The sequence below is a fragment of the Dama dama genome, chromosome 13 (assembly GCF_033118175.1).
Source record: "Dama dama isolate Ldn47 chromosome 13, ASM3311817v1, whole genome shotgun sequence".
NCBI lineage: Eukaryota > Metazoa > Chordata > Mammalia > Artiodactyla > Cervidae > Dama > Dama dama.
The window spans coordinates 27,597,461-27,622,665 of NC_083693.1; the positions used below are offsets into that span (position 1 = coordinate 27,597,461).

The 25,205-nt window shown below is 44.8% G+C and overlaps 1 protein-coding gene across 5 annotated transcripts in view; it reads right to left on the reverse strand.

Annotated features, from left to right (window-relative positions):
* NTRK3 (neurotrophic receptor tyrosine kinase 3) overlaps window positions 1-25,205 on the reverse strand; it is a 409,774-nt gene that overhangs the window by 96,821 nt on the left and 287,748 nt on the right. Inside the window, exons 14-15 of one of the 5 annotated variants that reach the window (XM_061158656.1) lie at window positions 7,939-8,073; window positions 3,994-6,158 (exon numbers count right to left, since the gene is read on the reverse strand). The exons of 3 other annotated variants lie outside the window; for them this stretch is intronic. In XM_061158656.1, coding sequence (XP_061014639.1) covers window positions 6,040-6,158; window positions 7,939-8,073 — 254 coding nt within the window. In that variant the 3' untranslated portion in view covers window positions 3,994-6,039. Of the gene's footprint in view, window positions 1-3,993; window positions 6,159-7,938; window positions 8,074-25,205 lie in introns of those variants that run through there. One more of the 5 variants, XM_061158657.1, reaches the window with a different exon arrangement.

Consider the following 25,205-nt stretch of genomic DNA (forward strand, 5'->3'; position numbering starts at 1 on the left):
CAAGTAAGAAAGGAGAGGCAGGGCCATGCAGAGCCCAGCTTCTTGCCTTCCAAACTGAAAATGCTTGGCATCTGTTGTCTCCCTGAGTGGCAAGGACACGGCAGAGCTTCCACGTGTCAGGAGGTCTTTGGGGAAGGGTGGAAAAAGTTCAGGTGGGGGTGCAGAAGTCAAGCAAGGCTCTTCCTTCCAATGCCTTCCAGTCTGAAGCTGCTCACGTTGCCCAGACCTGGGCAGCCTCACCTACCGCTTGAGGACCAGGTATGTCTCAGCTGACAAATCCTTCTCAACCTCAAAGATGCCACCCTTGTCTGTTAGGAAATCTCACCAACTGGAAACCAGATGATTCATCTCAGATCTAAGAACAACCACACTTTCAGGCAACCAGGGTCACCAAACGCTAGAATGGGTGATGACAGAGCAGGGCGGATGCTCTTTTCTGGGGAGTCTTTCAAAATCACCCTGCTTGTCTGTTTCCAGAAGGATGTTAGGGATGGCATCTAGCCCTAAAGATCCCTAAAGGACTTCATCTCAGGAGATGGGGGGAGCCTATGATTGTGGAGCGCCCAGGACTGCAGCTTTCCTGGAGCAGAAGATGGATTGCTCTGTGGTACAGCTGAGAGCACTGGGCAGTCAAGGAGACCCCGTGTCAGGCTTGGCTCTGCCATTCACAGCTGGCCTGGTCATTACTGACTCTCGAGCTTCAGCTTCCATGGGTCAAACAGGTCTGGTTCTGGATAGGTGCTTCATAAGTTTGACATAATGATTGTTATTATGTTCCCCAGGAAAGCCCTTCTTTGGAGCTTGGTAACCAGTTTCAGGATCTAACCACACAACGCTAGTGTAAGACGTAGGTCCTCTCCAGAGTGTGTCCCTGGAAAGCCCTACGTCCGAGTTCCCCACTGACCCACGCTTTCTTAAGGAGAGAGAGTTCCCCACCATTTGAGCTTCAGAAAACAGTGTTCAGAAGACGAGCCCCTCAATCCTTTCCTCCAGGATGAAGATCCAGAGAGCACAGGACAAGCACACTGGCTTCTGGGCTTGAGCCTTTGCCACAAAGTCCCCCATGACCAAAACGCAAGCTCCAGCTCAAGAAAGCCACTGTGAAATCCTGTGGGTGAGATTCCAAACCCAGAAGGTCACAGAGCTGCAGGACTTGTGGGTCCCCCTGAGCCTCCTGGATGAAGCCAGTCCAAGCCAGCATCCTTAGCGGGCTGAGTTCTGTTCTCAAGGCCTCCCCATGCCAGCTCCGACCGCTCTGAAGCCTCTAACATCAAGGTAGATGCCATGGCACTTCAGGGCCCAGCAGGAAAGCATGGAAAACAGAGTTCTGCACACTCAACACGGTTCTCCAGCTTCAGCCAGGCCTTATGCCTCCTGGGAACTTTCTCACGCTTTCCTGCCATCTGCCATCTGCCATGGTCTCTCCTGCTGCTTGAAGCCTTCTCATTGCTCTTAGATGTTCTCACTTGCACTCCAAGGCCTCACCTTACACTTTAGAGGCAAATAGAAGCCCCCAGACAAGGCCTCTCTCACTCCCTTGCCCCCCAAACCCCTAAACCCTCATCTCTTCGTCTTCTTCTTCTTGTTGCGCTCTCCCACGTGGGTGATGCTGGCCCTTCCTCCTTAGGATGGCTGGTTTTCCTTCCCATCTTCCCAGGGCCTCATCTACTCATCATTTTTTTTCCCATGCATTGGCAGGCTCTATGCATCCAGATAAAGCAAAGCTTAAATATCTCTTAAGTGAAAATGTTAGTTGCTCACTTGCGTCTAACTCTGTGACCCCCATGAACTGTAGTCCACCAGGCTCCTCTGTCCATGGGATTCTCCAGGCAAGAATACTGGAGTGAGTTGCCATTTCCTCTTCCAGGGATTCTTCCCAACCGGCAGATCAAACCTGGGTCTCCTGTGCTGCGGGCATGTTCTTTACCATCTGAGTCACCAAAGAAGCCCTAAATAATGAAATTCCCCCTGGAATCCATGCAGCCTGATGGTCCCAAAGATGGTCTCAATCCTTGGGGCATCTCTGGTCCAACTCTAGAACCCTTGAGAACAGGAGAATGCAAAGCTGGTGCAAACCCCCTGTTCAGGCCACTCTATAGAAAAGGAGCTTCCATTTGGGGTGAGGTGAGGGGTGGAGGCTCAAATAGAACTAGACTCCAATAGGAGAGTAAGTGAGTAATGATAAGTAGAAAAGCACAGACCTAGCCTGATCCATTCCTGTTGGACTTCTATCTTCAGCTCACCTACCCACTTTGCCTGCCTCATCTTTACTTCCTAAGTAAGAAGCTCCAACAAAGCGTACTGAGACCCAGGGAGGGGTCCAAATCCTCCCAGGAGCCCTTCCCCAGCCCCCAACCTCCTCTGTTGCTCCAAACCTCCTACATACAAAGTCCCTTCCTCCTAAAAGGAAGATATTGTAAGTTGCACTCATGCTCAGTTGCTTGGTCATGTCCAACTCTTCGAGACCCCATGGACTGTAGCCTGCCAGGCTCCTCTGTCCATGGAATTCTCTAGGCAAGAACACTGGAGCAGGTAGCTGTTCCCTTTTCCAGGGGATCTTCCAGACCCTTACTTCCTCACAAGTTCTATACAATCCTTATTCTTTCAAAATGCAGCTTAAAACCCTAATTATTGCCTGTGATATTTCTGTTGTTCCTCTTAAACAAAATTAAATCTATGTGCCTCATTTGATTTCACAAAAACTTACTGATGCAGTCATTAAGACATGTATTATGATGTGTCGTTATTAATGATCAGCTTTTCTAGGTCTGTCTCTCAAGTTTAATTGTGCTTTTTTAGAACTAGATTATGTCTGTGCTTCCCTAAGACCTAGACCGGTGCCTAACAGTTGAAAGATATACAGATATGTATATTTTTTTTCAAGTGCTAGACACTAGTTGTATGTGTGTATATGTATTTTCAATCCCTGAATTCTACCTTGGAATTGCTAAGCAAATCCTGACTCAAGAAAACCCAATATATCACAACTAAAACCCATGCACTGAAATAATGACTTGCATTTTGTGAGCTGTTATCATTTAGCTGCTAAGGCGTGTCTGACTTTTTTCTGACCACCGTGGACTAGTACGCCAGGCTCCTCGCCTCCATCTATGGGATTTTCCAGGCAAGAATACTGGAATGGGTTTCCACTTCCTCCTCAGAAGGCATTTCAACACTACTAGCTGTGTCAGGGCTCAGGAACCAAGGGCAGACAGACATTCCCGGCTCATCTAAGCATTTCAGTCTCAGTAGGACCCCAGGACTCTCCTCCTCCCTTTCTCTGGTAGCCCACATGGGACCTGCCATGAGAGCTTGGTCCACCTGAGTATGTACGTGCCGTGTGTGGGGAGGGGTGGGGTGTCTCTGAGTAATCGGCAGGTTGGCCTACAAACTCAGAGCCCCATCTTTCTCTGGGCAAGGTCTCTTCTTCAAGATTCATAAGGGAGCTATAAAACCATTCCAACCAAGGGAAAAATCACACTGGCTTGCTGGTGCCCCAAAGATAAAGGATCCCTTGACCCCACTCCAGAGCCCCTTACACCTCAGTTCTGAAGAATCTCCAAAGGTCTTGGCTGCTCAGACAACAGAAGAGTCCCCTGCCACCAAGGAGGCGAGTGTCTCAGTCACCTGAGTTGTACCTGGTGGAGTCTGGTTTGAATTTTGCTTCTGCCTCTTACGCTGTGTGATTCTAGGTGAACCAATCAACTTCTCTGTGCCTCTAATGCCTTCTCAGTAAGACTGAGGGAACACTTCACTGTATGGGCTTAGAGTGTATCTGGAGAGGTCTCAGTGAAAGCAACCAATGGAGCAGATTGCAAAATCCTTTGCAAACAGGACTTGGCTAAGAAATTTCTTTAAAATAGTAAAATAGGGAGGAATGGAAAAAAAAAAAAAACAAAACAGGGGTAGCCTGAAATGTCTTTAATATTCTTTGCAAAAATTGCCAAATAAGAGGTCTGATTCAGTCATTTCATTAGAAAATAAAGTGTTTATTAAGAAACTATACACTGAACACTCCTATAAGTCTCTGTGGAAACATAATGCCCCATGGTCATAGCACAAAGTGAGGAAAAATGGCAGAATAAAAGATGCTGGGATGGATGGAGCCTGGGAGGCTGGAAATGAGGTAATGAATTACAATAATCAAAAAACATCATCCTCAAGCTTACTCCTTAAAGCCACACTCAGAAAGAGGTCCTGGCCCAAAGAGTTGGTAGAACACAGTGGGGAATGGCCAAACATGAAGTGGTGGGGAGCGGGCTGGTGGGGAGCTGGGAGGGGTTGAATAAACACATCTTTTGAGGTCCTGGAGACAACCTGAACCCCCATGTGATACTCTGGACATTCAGGTGCCCGGGAGGCCACCCCAGATACTGGGCAGGAACTTGGAAAGCTCTGCATTTTTAAAACCCACAGAGGGGGTCTCCAGAACCAGGCTGGGAATCTGACATGAAGAGCCGCCATCCATAGGACTCAGGACCTAAAACCCTAATAGGAATCCTAACCCCCAGGGGAATCTCCCAAGGCAGAGAATCTGCCATCTATCGCTGTGCATCCTCACTCCCAAACTTAGTGGGTTAAAAACACCACCGTTCTGTCCTACAAGCTCCCCATGGCTGGCCCTTTCCTCTTCCGAGCTCCACCCTCAAGGGGGCAGCCTGTACAGATCCCACACAGTGGAAGTACCAGGGGTGGGAGGAACTAAGCCACACCCCTGAAATCTACTAAGCCAATATGGCAGCAAATCTAGGGGACTTCCAGGCCCTACATCTATACTTTTCCTATGGAAGCTAGGATAAAGGCATTCTCTCCACTTTCCCCCACACCCCCCGCCCTCCGCCCCAGGGATCAAGGTGAAAATGGGGGAAACAAATCCCTCCTCTTTGGGAGAGGGTGGCCATGGAGTAAGGCATGAGTCAAAGCAAGCAAAGTAAACACATATATTGACCAGAGGACAGGATGACACTTCCATTGGTGCCATGAGAGGGGCTGGAGGAGGCCAATTTTTTACATCTCTTCCCCTTCAGTTCATCTTGGCCTTGAAATGGTGATTCCATTGGGTGCCGAAAGTTCTCAGAGTCAAGAACAAGTAAAAGTGGGGGAAGAGAGCCAATGCCAGGATCACGGGCCAGTAGGAAGGGCCTTGGTCCCTGGTTCCCTTGTAGTCCCTTGCGGTCCTAGCAGGATGCCCAGTTCATGGGCAAGACCTCCTGCAGCCAGAGCTTGTGGGAACTGCAGGTCTAGGGGCCAAGAAGGAGCCCTGGAGAAATCCTCTTCTCCAAGGGGTTTTCTAATATCACTCACTATGAGCCGTTGCAGAGAGAAGAGGAAGTAGGGGGAAAGTGTGTCCCCAAAAAGACATGGTTTTCTCCACCAAAAAAAAAGAAAATATATATATATATATATATATATATATATGTATGTATATATATAGAAAATGATTGGTTTCCATTCTTTCCTCTGAGACCTAATCTGGTGCCAACACATGGGCCTGGCTCCCCCTCCTCTCACCGCGCCGTCTCCACCTCTCCTTAGATGTTCTTCCCCACGGGAGGCTGCAGGGCGACGAGGTCACTAAGAGGGTGGCCCGGTATCCTAAGGAGAGCCAGGGAGACCCCACGCTTCCAGGCAGAGAGAGTGAGGCCGGAGCACGGCTGGACTTCATCAGGCTTTCTCGTGGTGGTTGGGTTGTTTTTGGAAAGCAAGAGACTGGCTAGTATGTTTAAAAGATGGTTCCTGGTGCACAGGTGTTTAATTCTCTTTATTGGCTCTAAAGATGATGGCAGGAGCTGCCTTGGAGGCCAGAAAAAAAAGGAGCACAGTGATGACTGGAGGGAAAGGGCAACCCTGCCAGTGGCGGATGGGGGCGGGGGACACACCCGTCTTGGTGGCGATAAAGGACGCGGGGGGCACCGGCGGCTCATGTGGTTTCTAGTTAGCATCCCCGGCTCCAAACGGAACAATGCCTAGAGCTTCCAACCTCTCAGAGGGCCCAGCCTACCAAGGAGACATCAAAACAGGGAGGCTTAAAAGGAGTCTTTAAAAGCCATGACGTCCTTTGCTGAAATAGACATTGACATCCTCAACATAGATGCCATGGTTAAGAGGCTTGGAATGTCCGGGAAGGCTTATTGGATTCAACATAATTTCTCTGAAACCTATAAAAAACAAAAACAAAAAAACAGAAAAACAGAAAAAAGCAAAATAAAGTAAAAACCAAAACCCCCAAAGAAGATCAAAACTAGAAGGGGAAACAGAGTGGGAGCTCGAAAGGTGGGCGCGGGCTGGGGGTGTGTCGGGGGGGGCACAGGGGACAACTGGAGATATGGATACAGATATACTGGGAACAGCCAAACGAATTCTCAGCAAAAGGGAAGGATAGGAGGAGGGGATTAACTTAAAACCAGGCATGGTCAGAGAAACTGGAAACACTCCACTTTTGCTGTGGCCTCCACTGAACTGAGGAAGGGATGGGAGCAAAACATTTGGGGGCATGGCCTTGGATTGTCCTGGAAGAGGAGGATCAACCTCATCTAAGTAGGAGGAGGCCCTGATGATGAGCCTGGGAGGGAAGTGGGGAGGGGGCATAATCCTCAGGGTCCCTGGGAAGCAAAGGGGTCAGAGGAGAATGCTCTCCAGATATTCTTAAGGGATTCTGGTGAGCTATTTCTCATCCTAGTTGGCATGCTGTGGACCACCTTTGACTGCACCAGGCTGGGGGTGCTGTACTTCCAAGACTAGAAACACTTTCTTCTTCACTTTGTCCTCCCACTCCACCCATTCAGTGAAATGATGACTGATCACTCTGCCTTCCCATAATTCCAAGTCTTACGTGCTCAGCCGCTTCAGTTGTGAGCAACTCTTTATGATCCCATGGACTATAACTCACTAGGCTCCCCTGTCCATGAGATTCTCCAGGCAAGAGTACTGGAGTGGGTTGCCATGCCTTCCTCTAGGGGATCTTCCCAACCCAGGGATCAAACTCTTATGTCTCCTGCATTGGCAGGGAGGTTCTTTACCACTAGCGCCTCCTGGGAAGCCCTCCAAGTCTTACAGGGGATGGAAAAACCTTGGAGGGGTGGCACTGGTGGTCACCAAGCCATGGGCAGCCTCAGGCAAGGAGGACTTCCATGCTGGCTCAGCTCGTCTCTGGCCCACACTGCCATGGACAGAATTTGGACATCCAGAGATGTGGGTAATCTTGATCAAATGTCCAGGAGGAGGTTTTTCAATCAATCTCACATTAAAATCATGTCTATAAAATAATGTCTGTAATGGGCATGCGTTTGTTTAGCTGCACGTGCAGACGACAGGAGTAAGCCTATCTTTTTAGGAAAGCTGTGTGCAGGTATGTGGAGGGTGTGATGGGCAGTTGGAGGTGATGGGGGGAGATTGGGTTGGTTGCACTGAGACTTCCCCCTCTTCATTCTTAGGACATATTACAATGAAAACAGAGTTGAGTCATCTTGGATGCTGGGCACCCTCCTTCTGCAGGCATTGGGCTCAGATTGTGGAGACAGAGGAAAAGTTCCTCGCTGATGATGCCGTGTTTAGAGAGAGATTCAGTCTCAACGTGAGATGTTTGTGTGGTAACATCACTGTGTTAACCCAGGACAAGGGCTCTCACGGGTCTGTGGCAGAGGCCATGGGTCTGGGCAGTCTGCCTAGAGGGTCTCTGACACCCTTGCTTCTCTCCAAGCCACAGTCCCTCTCTCCTTTCTCCCAGATTCCTCATCTAGGCCCTGTGAAGTATGCTGGCCTGGAAAATCCCCCTCACCTAAGGGATTTTAGTACCAACCCACTTCGGGCACCCAGTCATCCCCCAGTCCTCAGGGACCTATGAAGACATCATGAGGTCTTAAGACCCTAAGATTCAAAATTGGTGAGGGGTGGAGGGGGTCTGTACTGCATACAAACATGTCAAAGGAGGTAACTCACCATGTGACCTTGGGTAAGACACTTCCCCACTCTGGACCTCAGGTTCCTCATATATATAGTGAGTTGATGGGACTAGATGATCTCTATTGTCCTTCAAGTTTAATATCCCATGATTGTCTATGTTTGAAAAGACCCCTGGCAGAAGAGGCAGACATGGGGAAATTAGTGGTCAGTATTGAGCCCCAAAGTGCAAAGACAAGGGGAAGCAGTTTTCTTAAGTGCCCAAGGCCAGAAACAGAAATCCAGGCGTTCCCAGCTCCTGTGCTCACACTGCTTTAACTGAGGGGCACCTGCCTTATTTTAGGTATAACATCTAGATACGTGGTCTTCTGAGTATCACACAGTGGCATGAAAGAACTGCTCGAGGGAATCACCATAAACTCTGTCCAACCTTTCCCTAGCATGCTTACTACCATCCCTCTTCCTGGGCCGGGGAACCCTGAACTTGTGCCCACAACTGCTTTTCTGGATGTCATTTCTGGGGATGGAAGGATGACTCCTATGACTTGAGGGATGATCCTGCAGGTCTTGAGGCCCCCTTTTGGGCCCCTTCTCCCCCACAAAAGAAGTTCAGCTGCTCTCCAAGAGGGAAACAACTTGACAAGGGGGAATGAAGAGCAGAAGAGATGGGGTGTTGGGCCGTCTCAGGGCACAACAGTCAGAACAACAAAAAATGCTGGTTCCCTTAGAGACCTGACAATTCTATGAAAGAGGTATCATTATAGCTTGAGAGTGAAATCTCCCTTAGAAGCCACGCAGCATCACAGGCCCTGGAAGACTCCATGTCAGATCCATTAAAGGCAGGGGCCAAGCCCGCCTAAGCCTTTGCCAAGGTCCCTGAAGCTGCCTCCGTGAACATGAGCCTTTTCCCATATGAACCAGGATCTGAAGTTTGTTTTCTCTGGAACTCTTTCCCAGGTGGAGCCTGTCCAAGATTCTAAATGCTGAAGCCTGATAGCATAAGAGGCACAGATCCAAAATCTTCCACTGTTCCCCCTTTCACTCAGAACAACCCCAGAGCAGGAAGGAAAAGGCATATGCTGTGGGAGGTGGGGGGGTGAGGCAGGGGAGACCAGGACCACCATGGACACAGACTGGGAAAGAGACAGGTGGGTGGAGGGAAGGCCAAAGTGGGCAGACACCACTCTGAAGAAAGCCTCACCCACCTGTGGCCCACGGACCCCCACGTCTAACCTTTTCCTCCATCTGTAGACAGCGTTCCCCAAAGTCATCCAGCACAAAGTTACTCGTAGGCCCTCTGTAGTTCAGAACAGAGCCTGGTCTTCGGGGACTGTCTAGGTGTGTGTTTTCCTGAGGTGCAAACCAGAGACTCTGGGGTTGTTTTGGGGAAGGGAGGGAAACTGTGAAGGAAGAGGCTCGGGAGTGCTGTGCACCCAGACAATTGGATAAAGTCTTCCTGAACCCATCCGCTGGGGCCGAAAGCAGGTTGCATCCTCAGGGGCAAGTTCTTTAATATTCACTGCAGCAAGACAAGGGCTGGCTGCTATGGTTGTACAACACAAAAGATGGCCTACACCTAGACCTTCACACTTCTCTGTTTTCCTGACAGTCTTGTAGATCCCATTCATCTCACGCTCTCTGGTTCATCCCAGCCCCATTCTTACGCTCTGGTCTGGGGAGTCTAGTGCTAGCAGCCTTCCAAACACCTGCCCATGAGAACGGCCTCACATCTTCTGCCTACACATTCTTCATCCAGTTGGATTCTCAAGGCTTCCCCTTCTGTCCCTGCTTCTTCCTTTTGTTATCCGACACGGCCATTTTATTCCCGAACTCCATAAGGTGGGTTTGGGTTATGGCCGTAATAAAAGGCCCAGTACCAAGCAGAGCTCTACTGGATTATTCCCCAACATTTCCTCTTGAAATATATTCGTTCATCATCTTCATGTTGCTATGTCACAGCAATGCTTAGAACTTACATATCCTTGACTGTGAGAAGGAGGAGGTTGAAATACACAGGAGTTCTGGCACTGAGGTCATGGATGGCTTAACTACAGGGAATCAGAGGCACAGAGCAGGGCAGATGCTTGTCCAGAGAGACAGGGAGGGCCCCAGGATAGATGTCAGGGTGGGGAGCCTGATGGGCACCTCACCCCAGGCACAGGGCATTCTAGTCACAGCCTCCGCATGGTTTCTCAAGGGGTGGGAAGACATGAAGGGAGCCTCAAGTAATACTTGTCCATAACAGTCCTACCATTCAATACATCACTGATCACCCTGGAATCCAAAGATCTATATAACTTAGTGATAGTGTCAGGCACTGCTTACAGGTGATTCAGTATCTCCAGTATCTTGGTGGCTCAGACAGTAGAGAATCTGCCTGCAACGCTGGAGAGCCAACTCATTGGAAAAGACCCTCATGCTGGGAAAGATTAAGGGCAGGAGAAGGGGGCGACAGAGGATGAGATGGTTGGACAGCATCATCGACTCAATGGACATAGTTGGAGCAAACTCCAGGAGACAGTGAAGGACAGGGAAGCCTGGTGTGCTGCGGTTCATGGAGTCGCAAAGAGTCAGACACGACTCAGCGACTGAACAACAACAGCAACAACATCTTTTATCTTATTTAAAAAAATTTTTTGGCCACACCATGTGGCTTGCAGGATCTTAGTTCCCCAACCGCGGATTAGACCCAGGCCCTGGCAGTGAAAGCTCAGGGTCCTAACCACTAGACCACCAGGGAAGTCCCTCCAATATCTTTTAAGAGTTGATATTATTAAATCTATGTTACATGTGGGGAACCTGAGGCTCAGTAATACACATTAAAAAGGAAAAAAAAAAACCCAAGTTCACTTTGTGACAGAGTCTGATACTGAGCATTCCAAGTTCTTTATAACCTTAAACTCCTTGTCATTAACTACTTTGCAATATGGCTTCTATTCGTTGCAAATCGATATTTGGGAAAAGGAGGCAGAAATGGAGGTCAAGGCCGCAGTGCTGGGGACATTCTCCAGGGAAAGAAGGGCTTTGCCTCTGGCTCCTTCTGCAAGGCCTGGCTGGAGGGCTAGAGTGTTCTTTCCTCACTAATGGCTTCCCTAGCCAGAGAAGTGGGCATCCCCGTGCCAGGCCACAGCCCTCCTCCTGCTGATGCCCAGGCCCCCTCATCTTCTGTGCCATCTTCTGTACTTCTGTAGCCAGCCACACCTACCACTTTATCCTGGGACCTTCCAAGTAAAGAATCCCAGGTCCTATCCAGACACTAACCCCTTCATTCTGATGCTACTTCCGGGAGTTCCGCTTAAGAAGGATGCAAAGTAAACCTGATGAGAGAGAATCATGAACTTGGAGAGAAGAGCATTTATTCAGAACACAGTCACACCCAGAGTAAGCGTGTAGAGTCAGAACCCTTCTGGGAGGTATGGCACCCAGAAGAACTCTCTCCCCGGCACCCTCTCCTTGGGCCACTATGTGAACAAAAAGTGAGAGGCAAGGGCACATTATGGTAAAGAAAACGTCCCTCATAAAGCTGCGTGCTTCATTTGCTGCCTTTGTGGTGGCCCTGGAAGGTCATGGGAAGAAGGTCATCAAAGAGCCCTAGTGGTCCCAGGATGTGACCCTGGTTACATGGCTCTTCATCTTTTGCCTCTTGATGTAGCTGTTGCTTTTCTCAGTCTAAGGTCTTTCCTCTCCTGCCATCAGATTCAACGAAAAGCTGGCAGCACTAAGCCAGGGAGGTGAGACCCAAAGGCCTAGACTTGCTGGCCACAAACTAACCTGCTTAAATCGCTCAGATCATTTCCTCTGTTAGTCTAAGGTTGCAAACCTAACCTATAGGCCATGTGTGGCTTTATGTTGCATCTCTTTTTAGCGTAACTTAAAAACATTTTTGAATCAGCTTGCAACATCTAAAAGCTGGGGGATTTCACATTTAAACTGTCCCTATTTCTAGATTCCCTTGAACATTCAAGAGCTCTGTCAGTGCTGGGCCAGCCTTTCGGCACAGTGGTCATCAGCTAGAGTAAAGGGGTGGCCACTTCGTTTACACAGGGTGTGTGTTCTCTAATTTGCCATATACCCCACCACTCTCTATTACCTCCACCTGGTCCCATCATTTATTTACAATCCCTGAATGCTTTGTCTTAGTATTTGTTTAGAACTTTATAATAAATGTAAAGCCAGCACTAGGTAATAGGCTGTGGACCAGGAAATGCCATGTCGGCAAGTCTCACTGACTGTCCCTATGATAACCAAATGTATGCTCCCTCTGGGCATAGTGGGGCTTCCCTGGTAGCTCAGATGACCCGGATTCGAGCCCTGGGTCGGGGAGACCCCCTGGAGAAGGGAATGGCTACCCACTCCAGTATTCCTGCTTGTAGCATTCCAGGGACAGAGGAGCCTGGTGGGCTACAGTTCATGATGTCCCAAAGAGTCGGACACAACTGAGCAACTTCCACTTTTCACTGGTTATGGTTAAAAATGATAAAGAAGTGGCTGGAAATCTCTACCAGAAGGACAAACTTATCTCAGAAAGAGATAAGAAAGAGATAAGAAAGACTTTTTAATGCAGCTGTTAAATTTCATGGGGTATGATTTGACCCAAAGTATTCCCACATCCCTGCAGCAACAAACAAGCTACAAAGGCTTCTTTAGCATACTGAAATGTACTTGGAACTGAAATGTCCCTCTTGTATATTTCATGGCTAAGAGTATTGAACTGAGATCCCCAACTTTAGCACACAGCACCTCTTCCTGTAAAGTTGCCTCAATACTGCTGGGAAAATCAATGATGAGACCGCCCTGGCCCACGTGCAAAGTCTGGTTCCAGCTGTGCGCAGATGCTCTAAGCGAGGGGGCTGCGGCTGAATGTAACCCAAATGTGAATTAGCTCAGGGAATCGTGCCAGGGGAAGTCACAGTGGGAGGGCATCCATGCCTGGGTGAGATAAAAGGGTGAGGAACACTGAGACTCTCAGACAAAAGCAAAAGGCACTTCCCTGAAGGAATCTTGAAGGCTCTCTTGACTCTCCCCGGAGGAATACTGCAAAGCTTGAACTCAAAAGGAGGAGGATATGCCTGGGGGCTTTGCTCTTGGCATCGCTATTGTCCCAACAATAAGCTGAGCTTGGTTCAAAGAAGTGAAATGTGAGTCCCAGAGAAAGCGAAGTTCCTTCCACTCCAGGACACTGGTTAAGTGACCTTTTAGAATCAAAATATTTCATAAGCCATGGAGTAAAATTAGTCACCTAGCAAAACCTGTTTTCCATTCTCAAAATTAACCATATAAGGGACAATTTATCATACAGGAACATCTCTTGCTTAACTGAGAGGAGAGAGAAACTCAGGTATGAATAGCCTTTCTTTATTTTCATCTCCCTCCCTGCATTTCAAAATACTTGCCTTTATTTTTTTCTTTTTCTTTCGGCATGCGGGGTGGGGAGTGGAGGGGGGAGGGGGGGGTTCTCTCTAGTTTTGGCCTGCAGGCTTAGTTGCTCCAAGGTATGTGGGATCTTAGTTCCCAGATCAGGGACCCAACCCACATCCCCTGCTTTGGGAGGTGAATTCTTAACTACTGAACCACCAGGGAAGTCCCCAGATACTTTATATTCAGCACATTTCCCCCTTTTTGATTTTTTTCATTCTTTTCAAATGTTTGGAATATCTGAAATAGGAAAGTAGAGCGATGATCAAAACCAGATACCCACCACTGAATATTAACAATTTATTACATTTTGATATATTCTTTTCAAATTTTTAAGAGAGATAGATCACATACACCTATTGCTATCAGCCTGTATGAATCCATCCATCATCCTATCCTGTTCCTCATCTACTCCCTCACCAGAGGTAACCACTGCCCTGAGATAGATGAGGCTCATTTCCAGGTGTATTTTAATAATCTGGCTGCAGAGGTATATATCTGTTAAGAAAACTGCCCCAGTTTACATCTTAAAACAGGGGATGTCTTCTAGATTTATCCATGTTTAAACATGTAATTCTTATTCATTAATTGTAACTAATGGAGTTCAGCACGTGAACATGCTAAAAATTTTTTGCCAACTGACATTTATTTCCATTCTGTCGTAATTCCAAAAAAAGGTGCAATAAATATTATTACGCAAGTCTCTTTCCATGCACACGGGAGAGTTTCTCTAGAGCAGGAGTTGGCAAACTTTCCCTGTGAAGGGCCAGATAATGAATACTATTTTAGGATTTCTACACACCATACAATTGTCTTTCACTGCTACTAAATCCTGCCATTGCAGCCCGAAAGCCACCATAGACAACACAGAAACAAACAAACATGTTCCAATTAAAACGTCACTGGCAAAAACAGATAGGGACCAGGTTTGCTGACCTCTGCTCTAGAGGCTTTTACTCAAGGGCTGGGCATGTGAACCAGTTCCAGCATCAGCTGGGAGTTTGGTAGAAATGGAGGCTTTCAGACTCCAGTGCATCAACATCTTCATTTTAACAAGCTCTTCGGGTGATCTCTATGCACAAAAAATGTTTGAGAAGAAGGGCTTTAGAGGGTATCTCTATCATGTATAGAAATCCTTCACTGTATTGCTAAATGTATCCCCAAAGTGATGGTACCAACTCATTTCTGTGACACTAAATGAATGAACTTCTAATCTCATATTCCCCTGATGCGTGGTAGGTCTTACCTTCCTATAGCTTTAAGGTGCATTTCCTAATTACTGCTGAGGTTCCCATCATCTCAACTGGAGTTTCCTGTTTTATGAACTGTCTCTTCCTATGCTTCCTTCATTGTGTTGTGTGTGTGTATTATATACATTATGTGTGTATGTGTGGATATATATTGCCTATATAATAATAGTATGTGTGTGATCACTCAGTCATGTCCGACTCTTTGCGACCCCGTGGACTGTAACCCACCAGGCTCCCCTGTCCACGGGATTTCCCAGGCAAGAATACTGGAGTGGGTTGCCATTTCTTTTTCCAGGGGATTTTCCCGACCCAGGGATTGAACCTGAGTCTCCGATGGCTTCTGTACTGACAGGTATACTTTCTTTAACACTGAGCCACCTGGGAAGTCCAATAACATTATTGAATAATATAATATATACACACATACTATACATCTACACATATATATATACATTATATATGAGTTTGTCCTATCCTTTTTATTTGTGGGAGCCTTTTATTTATTCTGCATGCAAATTCTTTGTTGACTACATGCTTTGGAATTATGTTCTCTCAGTCTATGGTTGATCTTTTAATTTTATATATGCTATCTTATATCCGTTCAAAAAAAATCAAGGTCATCAAATGTATTACTCTTTCCATTTATGTTATTTATAATCTATATCTTAAGATTTTTTTTCCCCTCATCAAAAGGATGTATTCCTTTCCTCTAAAAATACTACATATAGCAATTTCTCTTAGAGAAGAATTCCAAATAATTTATGTAGACACTCTTCACTCAAAGAAATGGGGCTTAATTCCCCAGCTTGTATGCTGTGTTTATCAGCTTACTTCCAAAGACTGTGGCAGGGGGAAGATGCACCGTTTTAGTGGAAAATCCTGGCAAACATGGTCTCAGCCAGGTGATCAGGGCTAGCAAGTTCAGGGATGCCAGGTGATAAGTACATGCTCTCGAAATGCTGTGATGAGAACGACACTCATCTCTGTGGTCTTGCTCCCCAAAACTCATGACTCCAACCAGTGAACCTAAATTGAGAGACATTCTGAATAAAGGCTGGCCAGTGTTCCTCAAAACTGTCAAGGTAATCGGGGACAAGGGAAGTCTGAGAAACTCATAGATCAGATGAAGTTAAAGAAACATGATGAAGGTGGAAGTGTCAGTCGCTCAGTCGTGTCTGACTGTCTGTGACCCCATGGACTGTAGCCCACCAGGCTCCTCTGTCCATGAGATTCTAGGCAAGAATATTGGAGTGGGTTGCCATTCCCTTCTCCAGGGGATCTTCCTAACCCAGGACTGAACTCAGGTCTCCTGCATTGAAGGCAGATTCTTTACCTACTGAGCCACGAGGGATAATAGGGATGATAATTAAATGCAATACAGTATTCTGGATGCAGTTCTGAAATAGAAAACAGACATTTGAGGAAAAACTGGTGAAATCAGAATGAAGTATTGAGTTTAGTTAATAGTAATATGCTGAAGTTGGCTTCTTAGTTGTGACAAATGTATCATGGTGATTTGAAGTGGATGATTACAATAAAGAAAACTCAGTGAACTACGTTAGAGAATTCTCTGCATTCTTGTTGCAACATTTCTGTATATCTGAAAGTATTTCAAGATAAAACCTTACCTAAAAAAACTTCTACTTTTAAATTTCAACCGGAATTCATAATTTATTGTGTGCCTGGTATGAGATACCAATATTTTTTCCTCATGTGATTTTATTGAATAAATTCTCCCTTTCACACTGATTTGCAATGAATGACATGCCAAAAATATACACATAGCTACATATCTCTGTCTGTCTATCTGTATATCTGCATACATACACATATATGTTTTCTGAGTGCTAAAAAAAAAAAACACTATTATACTTTTGGCCATTTGTTTCCCCTGTCTTAATTAGTTTAACCTTATAATAAGTCTTTTTGTATATTAGAGCAAGTCTCCTCAATCTTTATCTTCTTTAAAAAAAAAAATACCTTGGTGATTCTTTGCTTTTCATTCTCTCATATAAATTGTAGATTAAGCTTATCAAGTAAGCACTGTCAAAAATCCTGCTGGGAATTTTATTGGGAGTGTATTTAATCTATAAACTTGGGGGATCTTCAACATCTTCATTTGTTGGTTCTTCCTATTTATGAACAAGATAATATGCTCCATTTACTCATTCCTTTTTATACTCTTAATACTGTCTTCTATTTTCCAGAAGAATTGCTTAACTTTTGCCTTTTATTTTGTTTCATTTTGTTGTTGCCATTGTAAATGTGATTTGTTTTCAATTAAAGTTTCTAATGGTGTTTGGGGAATATATTAATCTGTGTTTATTGATCTTTTATTAGTAACATTGCTGAACTCTCTAATTCATTCTAGCTTTATAAATACCTTTTGATATTCTATGTAGGATGATCATATCATTCACAAAAGGGAGGTCATATATCTTTCCACTATTCTTATATTTCCTTTGTTGTCTTATTGAATTGGGTAGAATCCCTAGAACATTTGTTGAGTAGAATCAGGATAACAAATATCCTATTGTTATTTGTTATTTTTTTTTACAAGGTTCATAATTTTGGATTATAGTTGATTTTGTGTAGGAAGGGTTTTGTTTTGTTTTGTTTTAATCTCTTTCTCTTTTGTGCTCAGTCACCACTGTCTAATGTTTTTGCTGTTGCTATTTTTGCCTCCACCAAGGCTCTTAGAACTTCAGCTCCAAACGCATCCTACAATGATGGCCTGGGTAATACCATTTTAAATAATAAATAATAAAGGGTAATACCATTTTAAAATAAAAAACTTGCTGAAAACGAAAAGGTCTACTTCAAATTTTCAACCTGAATGTATAACTTCTATTGTGACTGGTATGAGGTAATAATATACCTTTATTTTTCCTCATGTGGAATAGTTGCTCCCTTCCATACTGATTTTACAGTGGGATGTAGCAGAACAGTCTAAGTGTCTGCCTACAATGTGGGAGACCCGGGTTCAGTCCCTGGGTTGGGAAGATCCCCTGGAGAAAGAAACGGCAACCCACTCCAGTACTCTTGCCTGGAAAATCCTACAGACAGAGGAGCCTGGTAGGCTACCGTCCATAGCATCGCAAAGAGTTGGACACGACTGAGCAATTTCACTTTCACTTTTCACTTTTTGATTCCCCAACAATCTGGAGTACACATGGTTGTGGCAGAACCCTCAAGAGCTAAGTTCCTGTCCTTACTTTTTGCCTCCAACAAAAGTAAAAATATTTTTTGCCTCCTTTTCGGAGCCCAGCCTGAGAATGAAGGTAGCCCTGCTCATCAACCTTCTATTTCTTTACTATTTATGATCCATCAGGTTATTTATCTTACTTTTAGGCCCAGCTATGTGTTCTCATATTTTTCAGTTTCTGGAGTAGAAACTGAGCTAAAAAGCTCACTGCACCATCCTGACCAGAGCCTGATTTCTTTCCTTCTACATCAGAGAAAAATGTATTTTCTTTCTTTTCCTTTTCTTAAACTGGTGTCTTCAATCCTATCTCCAACTTCCTTCTTAAATTATTTCCTCTCTCTCCAGCATCTTCCATAAATCCTGTTCTAGTCTCCTTTCTGCAGAAATCTGCCTATGGTCATCTCTATCTTTTGGTATGTGCTCATGTACCAAATCCCAGTGTACCCACATTCCCAGACTCTCATCTAGTAAATGATGCATCAATGTCCTCCACTTTACATACCATTGATTATCATCCCATTTCCTTAGTTCCTTCCTGCATGCATGCTAAGCCACTTCAGTTGTGTCCAACTCTTTGTGACTCTATGGACTGTAGCCCACCAGGTTCCTCTGTCCATGGGATTCTCCAGGCAAGAATACTAGAGTGGGTTGCCATACCTTCCTCCAGGGAATCTTCCCGATCCATGGATCAAACTCACCAGGGAAGCCCTCGGGTACCAACATTTTTCATGATTCAATTCCAATTGCAATTCCACAATCTCACAGATCATTAATAATTAAATTCCTGTTATCCAAGTTCTATTCCCTTCACAGAAACAGACCTCTTAAAGTTCACCAATGGTTAGTCCTTAACTAGATTTTCTCCATTGCTCTTCACCTTGACCACCCCACATCCCCCATGACACTTAGGACACCACGCCATCTTTCTGTCCCTCTTCTTTCAGTTGGATTCTTTTCCTTCTCCTGTACCTATGGTAGCTTCTCAAGGATCAGTCCTCTCACCCCTGACTACTCAAAGTGTGGCTCTCCGACCAGCAGAGGCAGCTTCACCTGAGAGCGTGCTAGAAATGAGGACTCTCAAGCTCTTACTTCAAATCTAGTAAATCAAAATCTGTATTCCTCACATTAATTTTTATTGGAGTATAGTTGTGGAGTATAGTCTACGATTTTGTATTAGTTTCTGCTATACAGCAAAATGAATCAGCAATACATGCATCTTCTCCTTCCCATTTAGGTTCACCGCAGACCATTGAGTAGAGTTCCCTGTGCTACAGAGTAGGTTTTCATTAGTTATCCATTTTGTACATAGTAGTGTATATATGTTAATCCCAATCTCCCAATTCATCCCTCCCCCTCCCCAGTATTTTAACAAAATTCTCAGGCAGTTAAGTGTAGGAATACTGCTCTAACCATCTTCTCTCTCTTTCTCTTTCCATGTCCTTGTAAAATCCATTATTAATGTACAAACCCAGAGGTGTGACTTCTAACACTTTAGCCACAAACTTTCATGTAAATTTCATTCTCATAATGCCAGTTGGCCACTTAGCATTTCTGTTACTGTGCATCCTAACCACAAACCCATCATTTCTATCATCTCTATCCCAAACAGGGCTTCCTAGGTGGGCTAGTGGTAAAGAACCTGCCTGCCAATGCAGGAACATAAGAGACTTGGGTTTGATCCCTGGGTCTGGAAGATCCCCTGGAGGATGGCATGGCAACCCACTCCTGTATTCTTGCCTGGACAATCCCATGGACAGAGGAGCCTGGTGGGCTACAGTCCATGGAGTCGCAAAGAGTTGGACTCGACTGAAGTGACTTAGCCCACACACACGTGTTCCAAACAGTCTCCCTTCCTAACAGACTGATTCTTTAAAATCACTACCACGCTTACCATTACCTAGGCACAAACTACTGGAGTCATCCTCATTTCTTGCCTATATCATCTTAATTCCCTGTATCTCATTAGACATCAAGTTTTAATATTTATTTTGCAGGATCTCATTTACACATCCTTTGACTAGATCCCCCACTTCAGCAAAGCATGGAAGAAAGACCTGGAGACAGACTGAACGGCTATCAAATTCCTGTTCTACTACCTATCACCTGTGTGTGACCTTAAGACCTTAAGAAAATTATCTAAATTCTCAGAGCCTCAATTTCCCTTTCTGTAAACTGTAAATATCATTATCTATCTTGCAGGCACTGTTGTGATTTAAAAAAAAAAAAGGATCAGGTCAGAGTCTGACACATGAAACACATTAGATGATTAACAAGTGTTAGTTTAGGCTTCCTCAATCCCCATTTCCATTTTAAGGCCACTGTTTTGGAGCTTCGTAATACAGATTAATCTATCTAACATGTCATTGTCAAATTCTGTGGCTAAAACCTCATATTCACCAACCCACCACCCTGCTCAGGGCCAACAGTGACTGAAGGTGCCTTGCATGAATCCCAAGTGGCTTAGGCAGCCTTACTGGTCTTGCCACACCCTATTTCCAGTCAAATATTCTGGTCTTGTCACCCACTCTTCCCCTATTCATAGTCTCTGGATTAGATAAACTCTAAGTTGACAATATCTTACAGATCTTAGCTTTGGTCCTTACTGCCATGGTACTGTGATATCCTGAATGTTTATCTTCTAACTTATTTCCCCATCTAATTCCAATTAATTCTTCAATAACCAGTTCAAATCTCAGTGTCTGTGTAAGTTATTTGGCAGTTAATGATAACTTTCTGTTTTTTCGGCCATGCCCCACAGCATGCAGGATCTTAAGTCCCTGGCCCAAGGGATCAAGTCCTTGCTTCTAGCAGTGGAAGCATGGAGCACTAACCACTGGACCCCCAGGGAATTCCTAACTGTGAGTTTCTGTGTGATATTTCTTCTTCTGTTTCCTGGAACTATTTTAAATACGAACACCACAGTGGAACTATTCATGGATATATTTTTTCACTTCTCAGTAAGATCATTTTTTAAAACCCAACAATTAATATTTATAAGCATTTACATATGCCAAGGCAACTAGCAAAGTACTATGCATGGACTTCCTCATCTAACCTATACGGTATCTCTATGAGGGGAGAACTATTATGATCCCTAGTCTGTGGATGAGGAAGAATGAAGATTCTCAGTAACTTATGCCAAGTTGTCCTGTGAATAAGATGCAGCACCATCTTGAATCTAGGCTTTCTCATTCCAGCTCTTGTGCTATATTGAATTGTGCTATATTAACCCTTCTGCTATACTGAAACCAAGGAAGGAAGCACTTACAACAACTATCCCTATTTCTTACCTGATAGACCCGCATTTCAGATAATATAAAACTTACTTTTTAGAACAGTGTGATATAACTCATGTGTGTATGTGTGAATCTGTATAACAATATGCCACATTATTTTGAAGTTCTACTATAGTATCTTGGCATTTACAAAGCATTTCTTTTCCCAAAACTTTAAATGATTATGTTAACCTTAAAATAACTCTGTGAGGTAAGGAAAGAAAAAGAATTATCTTAACATCAATGCCTCCTTCCCCTGACTTGCTCATGTGCCTCTTTTAGAACCCAAGTCCTCAAGTCTATCTGGCTACCCCCAGATGCCTGACTTTCTTCAGGGTCATGGCCATTTTGTTTAGGCTTCAATAAGCAAAAAGCAAAGGCCTGAGGCTAGCAGGAAATATAATCAATAAAGTCCAAATCTCTGACTGTGTTATCAATTTTAAGCAGATTATCTTAGAGCAGAGTATAGGATCAGGTAACTAGCACATTCTAAGTTTATAGTCCTAACAATTAAAAGATATAAACCTATGAGTTGCTTTTCTGACTTGAAATTCCTATGACTGGTGATGACGATGAAGGTATTGAAAATAATGATAAAGGAAAAGATGGAAAGAAGATGGGACAGGTCCCACCATGCATCTGTATAGAGCAATGGTTCTTAACCTTTCTTGGGGCTTGCTCTTTTCAATCTAAGGGAAGCATCACACACACAGAGATGCACAATGAAAAAGACTCATTTATTTTGGACAGTGGAAGTATCATGGTCTAGCTAAGGATCCATATTGAGAATAGTAGACAGATGCCATACAGGTCACAAAGCATCACCACTTTGGAATGACAGACACCAGCAAATGCAGACTCAAACCCCTGCTTTCACTGTGCCCCAAATCTCCAAATTGCTGACACCTGTTGAGGGCCTCCTGTGCTCATGGGCACTATGTCTAGAGTTGGGAATAGAAATACCAAGATGTTGTTCAGTCGCTAAGTCGTGTCCAACTCTTTGTGACCCCATGGACTGCAGCACACCAGGCTTCCCTATCCTTCACGATCTCCCAGAGTTTGCTCAAATTCATGTCCATTGAGTTGATGACGCCATCTAACCATCTCATCCTCTGTCACCCCCTTCTCCTCCTGCCTTCAATCTTTCCCAGCATCAGGGTCTAATCCAATGAGTCAGTTCTTCACATCGGTGGCCAAAGTATTGGAGCTTCAACTTCAGCATCAGTCCCTCCAATGAATATTCAGGGTTGATTTCCTTTAGGATAGATTGGTTGATCTCTTTGCAGCTCAAGTGAGTCTCAAGAGGTTTCTCTACTACCACAATTCAAAAGCATCAATTTTTGGGTGCTCAGCCTTCTTTATGAGTAAAACCCAATTAGTACCCTGAAAGTGAAGTCGCTCAGTTGTGTCCGACTCTTTGCGACCCCATGGACTGTAGCCTACCAGGATCCTCAGTCCATGGGACTTTCCAGGCAAGAATACTGGAGTGGGTTGCCATTTCTAGAGAAGCCTAAAATCCAGTGCCAAGAATGTGAAGACTACACTTTCCTAAGCTTACCTAGCAATTATTTTTGCAAACACCTGAGCATCAATCTTCCACAAACAAAAAAAGAAAAGGAAGTTTAAAGTCAACTAGGATCCTAAACTAAATGATTACAATGTAGAATCCACTCTAGTAAGTGTCAAGAGAGAAGTACCCACCCAGAGCTGTGGGAGTTTAGTGGGGCTGTGATTCCACACAAGAGGAAGAGAGGAGGTAGGAAAGCTGGTCTCTAGGCAAAAATATGGAGGGGAGGGCATCACAAATGGTGAGGGTAGCTTGAGAGAAGTATAGCAAATGGGGTACTGTTATGGGTTGATTTGCCCTCCCACAAAAGATAACTCCACCACTTCAGAAGGTGACCTTATTTGGAAACAGTACCTTTGCAGATAATCAAGTTAAGATGAGATCATTAATACTGTCAATCAATTATACTTCAGTAAAAACAAAAGATGAAGTTCCTAGGGTAGGCCCTAATCTAATACATCTGTGTTCTTATAACAGGAGAAATTTGGACACACAGATGCACACACACACACACTCAGAATGCCATGTGAACATAAAGACAGTGACTCAGGTGATGCGTCTACAAGGAATGCCCAAGACATTCAGCAAAAATCCAGAAGCTAGGAAATACACACACAGCAGATCTCGTCCTAGTGCCTTTGGAGGGAGCATGGCCCAGGCAACATGTTGATCTCAGATTCTGGGCCTCCAGAACTGTGAGACTATAAATTTCTACTGTTCTAAGTCACCAAGTTTGTCAGACTTTGTTAACTGCAGCCCTAGAAACAGGGATTTTTCCAGAAAAGCAGAGTATAATTTGGCTGGAGCGCAGCAGGAGTAAGGGCGAAATAGGGACCCAGCTCAGCAGGGTAAGAAAACAATGTTGGGCACTATTTGTGGGTAATCTGTTAAAAATGTGACACCCACCCCCCCACCCAATCAAGGGACAATAGTGAGGCTACACTGTGGAAAGAATTTAGCAATTGATGAACAGAGAGCTGAAGACAGAAAGATAGATAAATGAAGAGTGAAGATGGATCAACAGAACTGGCAAAGGTGGCGACATGGATAAGAGATTTAGATTAAACGACATATCAGTGAATGACAGTGACCTTTCTACTTAAAGTTAAAAATCAATTCATTTATTTATTTGTTTACTTTTTTTTTTTTTTGCCAGGTGGCATGTAGGATCTTAGTTCCCCAACCAGGGATTGAACCCATGCCCCCTACAGTGGGAGTGCGGAGTCTTAACCACTAGACCATTGGGGAAGTCTCCAAAATCAATTTCTAAATGGTGAATTCTGTTTCCCACTTTCAAAACAATGCCACATAGGTTTGGGAGAACGTAAGTTGTATAACCACAGGAGCTACACAACTGGGACAACAGCCCTCAGGAGCTCAGGGAGCCCACACTCAGGCAGACACACTTGGTCCACACTTAGCAACTCTAGGCAACAGCTATGGGGGACCTCCACCTTCAGGGACCGTGCCCCTGGTTAGGTCCCTAGGACCTTTGCTGAAATAGCCAGGAATAACAGAAAGGACTTCATGCCTTAAAAGCAGATCCAGAAGAGCTTTAGGGAGCTAACTAGTGTGAAAGATGACCTTCAAGGCAGATTGCATTTGCTGTTAGGCTGGAAGAACAGAGACGTTTTCTAAGACGGGAAGGAAAAGTTATTCCAAGCAGAAAGAATCGGTTGAGTGATGGTCTTAGTGGGGACATACAAGATACATCTGAGAAGGGCAAGGAGTTACTATTGGGAAATAAATGGAGATTGTGTATGCATGCTTAAGTCGCTTCAGTTGTGACCGACTTTGCAGCCCTATGGACTGTAGCCCACCAGGCTCCTCTGTCTATGGGATTTCCCAGGAAAGAATACTGGAGTGGGTTGCCATGCCTTCCTCCAGGGAATCTTCTCGACCCAGGAGTCAAACCCACATCCTCTTATATCTCCTGCATTGGTAGGTGGGTTCTTTACCACTACCACTACCTGGGAAGCCCAAATGGAGATTAACTTGGGCCAATGATGAAAGAAGTTCAGGAGTTTGAGTGATAGATGAGTTTGGAAAAATGTGAGAGAGGGGACGACTGAAGAGGTAGGGCAGGGGCCTGCAAGCTTTTTCTGTCTAAGACCAGATAGTAAATATTTCTGGCCTTCCAGGACATAGAGTTTTTGTTGCAAGTACTCAACTCTGCCATCGCCATGTGAAAGCAGCCACGGACAGTATGTAATGAATGAGCATGGCTGTGTTCCCATAAACTTTATTTATGGACACTGAAATTTGAATTGCATATCATTTTCACACGTTGGGAAAGACGATAGTTCTTTTGATATTTTCCAACCATTTAAAAATAAAGACATTCTTAGCTCCTGAGCTGTCAAAAAGAACAGGTGACAGTCTGGACCACACACACACATCACAATAGGGAAGACCCATGGGTGAAAGGGTGACTGAAGCAGCCGAACAGTGGTCAGTCAGGGCTGGGATCACCAGAGAAGAATCAAGGAGATGGATGCCAGAGAAATGCAGAGATATCTTATGCAAATCAGATATTTTGTGACTCCTATGCAGGAGATAGGTGAGGAGGTGGGGGGTCTATGCAGCCCCGGGGT